A 6,614-nucleotide genomic window follows, 5' to 3' on the forward strand; every position below is an offset into this window, starting at 1 on the left:
GAGGAGGGAACAGCGAAAGAGTCAGGCCTGCCAGCAGCTAGCTACGCAGTGCATGGCGGGATTGGTAGTTCTTCAACCACTCCGGCGAGCCAAAGAAGGGAAGAGATAGGTACGGGATAGGAGGAGAGCTGGGAGGGACTACATTGACCAGGATGCTTCCTTCTCCGAAGAGGAGGGGTGCGAAGACAGAGTGTTTGTGTTGGGAGCTGGCGGGGAGGGGACTGGCGGAGCGGAGGAGTATCGCGCTTGCGCAATAGCTGCGGGATGTGGGGAGGCGGAGGAGGGAAGGGGGTGCAGCTTAACAGCTGAAGAGTCTCCACATGACAGAGTGAGCGCGGCCGGAGCCGGACGCCCCTTCCCGACCCGGGACACGGAGGCTGCCGGCCCGGGACCGAGAGCCGACGTCGGGCACGACGTGTTGGATTGTCCGGGCCGTCGTCTACCAGTTCGGAGTGAGTTGCCGCCGGAGCCGGGACTGGAGCGGAGCCGCCCCGTCCTCCCCACGCAGGTGCCTCGGGGGCCGGGGAGCAGAGCGAGGACCGAGGCCGGAGCGCAGGCTGCTGCCTCCCCTCCGCTTTCCCACTGTCCTGCCCGGCCCGGGACTCGCCGCGGCTCGGAGGGGTGCGTGAGCGGGGAGAAGGAGGCTCCCCCGGCCGCCGCCGCCGCCTCGGAGGGGAGGCCACCATGAACGGCTTCCCCCCGGACGAGGTGAGCCGGGGAGGGGACGCGGCCGCCGCCGTGGCCGCCGTGGTGGTGGCCGCCGCCGCCGCCGCCGCCGCCGCCGCCTCGTCCGGGACCGGCGCCGGGGCCGGGGCGGGGACCGCGAGCGGGGCCGAGGTGCCGGGCTCCGGGCCGGCGGCGGCCGTGGCCGGTCCCCCCGGCGCGGCGGGACCGGGCCCGGGACAGCTGTGCTGCCTGCGGGAAGACGGAGAGAGGTGCAGCCGTGCGGCAGGCAACGCCAGCTTCAGCAAGAGGATCCAGAAGAGCATCTCTCAAAAGAAGGTCAAGATCGACTTGGACAAGACGGTGAGTGACCCCGAGGCCCCGGCGCCGCTGCGAGCGGGTCCGCTGCAGGGGGAGGGGCTGGGGCATTCGGGGCTCCCCTCCCTTCTTCCGCCTTCCCCTCTCCGCCGACCCAGCCACGGGGCGGCGATTCCAAAGTCTCTGCAACTCCTGGCATCCCCTCCCCTAGCCCATCTAATGCCTCACGCCTGTCCTCCTCTGCTCTCCCGTCAGCCAGCTCCAACTCTTTCCCTTCCCTCTCCCGTCTTCTCCCATCCACCTCCACCTCCTTCCCCTGTTTACCTTTAACTCCCTCGGTCCTCCCCTGCGGCCCCCAGTCACTTCCACCTCTCCCTTCTCCCCCCCCATGTCTAACTAACATGCCCTTCACCTCCCCCACTTCCTCCTCAGCCCCCCACGCACCTCCACCTTCTCCAGCCCCTCTTCCTCCCTCCCCTTCTCCACCTCTAACTTCTTCTTCCTGACCCCCTTCTTCTTCAGGCCCCCATTCTTCCCCTCCTCTCTTCTCCACCTCTAACTTCTCCCCCATTTCTCTCTAACTCCTCCTTTCCCCCACTTTCTCCTCCTCCTCCTCCTTTTCCCTTCCTCCCGCCCCTCGGAGTCTTTTCGGGCACGATTGGGAAGCGAAACAAAGCGGGGAAGTGAGCAGGGGAAGAGTTGTTTTCCTCGGCCCCGTGGCCCAGCCTGGCAGGGAGGCTCCTTTGTTAGCTCCTCGCTCTGGGACCCGGAGCTTGGCTCTGCCAGTGGCTGTCCCCCGGCGCCGGGCTGGGAGCTGCCCGCCCGCTCTCGGGACAAAAGTGAGCTGTAACTGGCCGGGGGCTCGGGTCGCTCTCCTCCCTGCACGCTCGTGTGTACACTCGCAGGCCCGGCGGGGAGAGCCCCGGCTCCTCCCACTGCGACCGCGGAGCTCTGCTGGCTGTCGGGTCTGGCCGCGGAGGTCGCAGCCCATGCCGAGGGCAGTGCCTCGTGAGGTGCTGCACGTAGGTCTTTGCCTTTTCTCCTTCTCCTTGGTAGCCTTCCGGGGCTGGCGTTTTAGAAGTGGGGCTGGATCTTTTAGTTCATCTCCGGAGGAAGGTGGAACTAGTAACTCCAAAGACTAGCCAAAAGTAAGCCCCCTCCCTCCCAAAAAACAAACGCGCTTCCCCACATTTTAACTTTCTTCCATATTAGAAATCGGTTCGTGAGGATCTGGCGAAAAAACCCTTCCCTTAAGACAAAAGGTAGCTCTTCAGAATGTGTGTATTTGTTGGAAAAGTGCAAGAAAACAACTCGCCCGTCTGTTAACCGACTGTAGTATTTACTGAGGCGCTCTGCTCTGAGGCTCGGGGAAACAAAAGATGAAAAATGACGTTCTCTCAGAGCCTACTTTTAGTAGCTTAATTACAAAAGTAATAGAGTAAACGGTTGCTAGATTGTGTTGGGGGCAAAGGAGACCGCCGAAGTACTGTGAGAAACGTGCAGAGGGAGAAAGACTTTCAGATGAAGGCTTTGGAAATGCTGCTGGGGGGAGGCACCTGAGCAAATCCTTGAAGGAATTTTGATTGGCTGAGTGGTGGAAGCATTCCAGGAACTGGGGAACCAGACCAGGCCAGAAACGCACAAAGAAGGCATTTCCAGCTCTGGGACTAGCGAGTGCTGCAGTTGGGGAACTTAAAGTAACGCAGGGGAAGTCATGTGAAATAGTTTGATTCTGCCAGCACACAGGTTTTAGTGGTTACTGTTACAACTGAAAAGGTGATAAGTAAATTCGTTTGTTAGAAAGTTAAATTGTCTTTGTTTCTACCACTTTTGCCTTCTTGAATTGTAGAAATTCCCTTAGTGATTTTGAAACTCTTGAGGGGTAGCTTCCATTTGAAATATAAATATTGGCATAGTAAAGAGAATTCAGCTTATTAAAATTCAAGAAATTAAAAAGACTAATGATTAGTAAAGAATATGAAATTAGTAGTTACTCTAAAGTTATCTCTACTAAGTATTTATGATACTTTGATTTAAGTTGGAACTTATGCCTGGAAGAAAGAAGGGAAAAATTAGGGAACAAATAGAGAACAAACTTAAGAATAATCCTTTCTAGAGAAAGTAGTGCCATAGTCATGGGAACTCTATAGTAAGACAGTCCTCTTATTTGAAAAAGACAACCCTTGAAGAGTCCAGAAAGTAAAGGCCTAGAAGAAACTTTTCATTCCACTGCCTCTCTTTAGCAGCATACCATTTCCGAAGCAGACTAGTCACAACACAACAAGGCAAAGTGCTCTTTGTGTGAAATGAATCTAGGATGATTTAACATGAAGGATTTTTTTGGGGAAAGGAATATGATAGAAATAAACTTGTTCAACTTTTTTTTATCATAACTTTCCCCTTTACTCAATATAGCATATGGTACTTCAGATCAGAATCTAGATTTTATGTAGTAATGAACTCTGTGGGAAACTTGGATTTTTTTGTTGTTGATGATGACTTTTTCCACCCCTCCAGGCAAGACACCTTTATATATGTGACTTTCACAAAAACTTAATTCAGAGTGTTCGAAACAGAAGAAAGAGGAAAGGGAGTGATGATGATGGAGGTGATTCACCTGTGCAAGATATAGATACTCCAGAGGTAGATTAATAGTTTTTATATCAAATTTAATATGTTGGCTTTATTTTGTTATTTTTCAATTCAACAAATATTTATTGTTTCATAAACTGCCTATTTCATAATTTTCTTACACTGAAATAATTATGTAGAATATTATTGTTTTTGTTTTTGTTTTTTTCTTTTCTTTTTCTTCGGCTGGGGTTAAGTGACTTGCCCAGGGTCACACAGCTAGGAAGTGTTAAGTGTCTGAGACTAGATTTAAACTCGGGTCCTCCTGAATTCTGGGCTGGTGCTCTATCCACTGCGCCCCCTAGTTGCCACCTAGCTGCCCCCTAGAATATTATTGTTAATAGCTGTTCCTGTAAGTAGATAAAGTCTGACTTTAGGTTATTTTCTATTTTAAGTAGAAACTTTTTAGGATGTTTAATGTCTCCTATAAAGAAAAGATTCTTTAAATCAATAATAATTTATTTTTTTCAAATGAATTTGATAAGTTTTATGATAAATATAATTAATCTGTTTTAGCCACATGTACACAAATTAAATAGTATCTTAACTCTTTATAGGTTGATTTATATCAATTACAAGTCAACACTCTTCGGAGGTACAAAAGACACTTCAAGTTACCGACAAGACCAGGACTTAACAAAGCACAACTTGTTGAGGTAAAAAAGTCATTGTTTATGCTATTTAATAGAAGTAAGGTTACATTAAATGTGCTTTTTTCCAGAAACTAATGCCCATATTTTGGGTAAGGCTTTCTTAAATTTCTTGCATATCTATCTTTAGGCAGATTTAAAAATTTTGCATGATTTTAGCCAAATTTTAAATGCATATTGAACCATAAGTTAATAGAAAGTTTGTTTTGAAAAAACTAAGTACCTTACAGTGTTTGTTTACCCTTTAGAAAATACATGCATAAACCTTTATGTAATAACTAATGGATGATGGTTTGTTTTTGCCATCCTTTTAAACATCAAGACTTATAAAACACACTACTTATAGGATTTTGCTATACATAAAAACTTTGCTTTGATATCAGAAATCACATTATTTAAGGTGTGTTATTTTAAGACTTATTACTCTTTATTATTAATGACGAATTTTAAATTATAAACAAGGTATTCCTAAAGTCTTAGTGTGATTTTAAGCTTTAGTACAGGAATAAACTGTGTTAATCCATACCATTTCTAATACAGTTTCATAGATGAATTTAGTAATTAGCTAGTTGCCCAATATAATGACTTCATGAGAGTGGAGGACTAGCTCAGCAATGTTATTTCCTTGGTATGCTCAATGTAGTGAATTGAGTTTTATATAAGAATTATGATGTGATATCTTTATAGTTTGTTACTTTTGTCCATTTGTGTGTGTGTGTGTGTATTTTTTTTTTTTTTTTTTTTTTTTTGCTGAGTGATTTGCCCAGGGTCACATAGTCAGGAAGTGTTAAGTGACTGAGACCAGACTTGAACTCAAGTCCTCCTGACTTCAAGGCTGGTGCTCTATCCACTGCACTACCTAGCTGCCCCCCAGGCATGTATTTTTATAATTGATTCTGTCTGTATATCAAATATAGAGACTTAGTTTTTTTAGGAGATGTCAGGTTTCATATGTAGGGATTTAGGTTTTTTTTGGTTTTGTTTTGTTTTGTTTAATCTGTTGAAAAAGGTACTAATTGGTAGTTACATATCATTGATCCCCAGCATCATAAGAATTGAAGAAAGAAGGTGATCAATGTTCTGTGAACATTGATTTTTCTTCTGTTTTCCTTTGGTTATCTATTAGAATTAGAAGGATGCATTTGTGTCTTAATATTGTCTTTTATTATGCTCCATTGAAGTTAATAGTTTAAAAAATGAAAGTATTAACTTCCTAATTGTTTTTAGACTGTTCTATTCAATCTGTATATACATTTTTAAAAGGAACAAATTAACATATAACACTTGGGTTTTTCTGGATGTAACTATTGAAATAGTAAGCTAAACATATTAATCTCTAATTTCCTCAATTTTTCTCTTTATAGATAGTTGGTTGCCATTTTAGGTCTATTCCAGTAAATGAAAAGGACACCTTAACATACTTCATCTACTCAGTAAAGAATGACAAGAACAAGCCAGATCTCAAGATTGATAGTGGTGTTCATTAGGATGTCTGAAAGTGGGACTAAAGCTTGGATGTACAGATACTAAGACTGTTTTTTGAGATACAGAAACATCCATTTGTGCTTCCTCCCTCCCTCTACAGAGGACTTTTCTCTGTCTTTATTTTCTTTATTTTTGGTCTTCATAATTAGAGGAGAACTCATGTGAAATGAGCTTTCATAGATGAAAAAAAAATATTTTAAATAAATGATATTGCTATTATAGTTGCCTCAGTGTATTTACTTTTTGAATCTTGACTGTTTTTTTAATCTTTTATTCTCAATGTATTTGTATCTGTATTTGTCTGTATAGATAAATGTCTATACACAAACAGAAGCACAGTTATCTTTTGAGTTTTCTCATTATAGAACCCCCTTTTAAATTTAATTAAAATCCAATTAATCTTATTTAGAAACAGTAACCAATATGGTACACTTTATTTCTTTGAAATAATTTGTGATTTAGGATAGGACATTATTTTTAAAGTGATGATGACAAGTCTGAAATAATCACCATTCTTTACCAGTTCTTTTTCTTTTTTTAACTTTTTGAGATTCAACTTCACAGCTATGAAATTACTTAATTTTTACAGTCATTGCTTAAGGAAAATGACATTGTGGCAGCATATTTGGAAGGATAGAATATTAGCACAGTTAGAAGAAAAGAGCTTGACAATTACTTCTATTCTTGAAAAAGTTGTACTGATTATGTGCACCATTTAAAATAAATTGCATTTTATCAGTTTGTTACAAAAGTTTTATATAATATAAAAATACAAAAGATCCTTAGTACCTTGAAGATTTGACTTTTCTTTTTATTGTATGCTTTATTTATCTTTTATTCACAAATCAAACATGCAAAACCTTCACA

General features: G+C 43.7%; 1 protein-coding gene across 1 annotated transcript; it reads left to right on the forward strand.

Annotated features, from left to right (window-relative positions):
- Positions 1-256: 256 nt before the first annotated feature.
- On the forward strand, positions 257-5,966 carry SAP30 (Sin3A associated protein 30). Its single transcript, XM_074272537.1, has 4 exons — positions 257-1,026; positions 3,499-3,624; positions 4,170-4,268; positions 5,627-5,966. Exons 1-4 carry the CDS (start codon positions 685-687, stop codon positions 5,747-5,749), a joined length of 690 nt encoding a protein of 229 aa, XP_074128638.1. The 5' UTR covers positions 257-684; the 3' UTR covers positions 5,750-5,966.
- Positions 5,967-6,614: the final 648 nt, after the last annotated feature.

Source organism: Sminthopsis crassicaudata, chromosome 6 (assembly GCF_048593235.1).
Source record: "Sminthopsis crassicaudata isolate SCR6 chromosome 6, ASM4859323v1, whole genome shotgun sequence".
NCBI lineage: Eukaryota > Metazoa > Chordata > Mammalia > Dasyuromorphia > Dasyuridae > Sminthopsis > Sminthopsis crassicaudata.

Bases quoted from the DNA above. Each gene is read 5' to 3' on its own strand.
- SAP30 (XM_074272537.1), top strand. From the start codon at position 685: ATGAACGGCTTCCCCCCGGACGAGGTGAGCCGGGGAGGGGACGCGGCC. The intron at 1,027-3,498 runs GTGAGTGACCCC...CCACCCCTCCAG, and splicing joins AGATCGACTTGGACAAGACG to GCAAGACACCTTTATATATG. The intron at 4,269-5,626 runs GTAAAAAAGTCA...TTCTCTTTATAG, and splicing joins ACAAAGCACAACTTGTTGAG to ATAGTTGGTTGCCATTTTAG.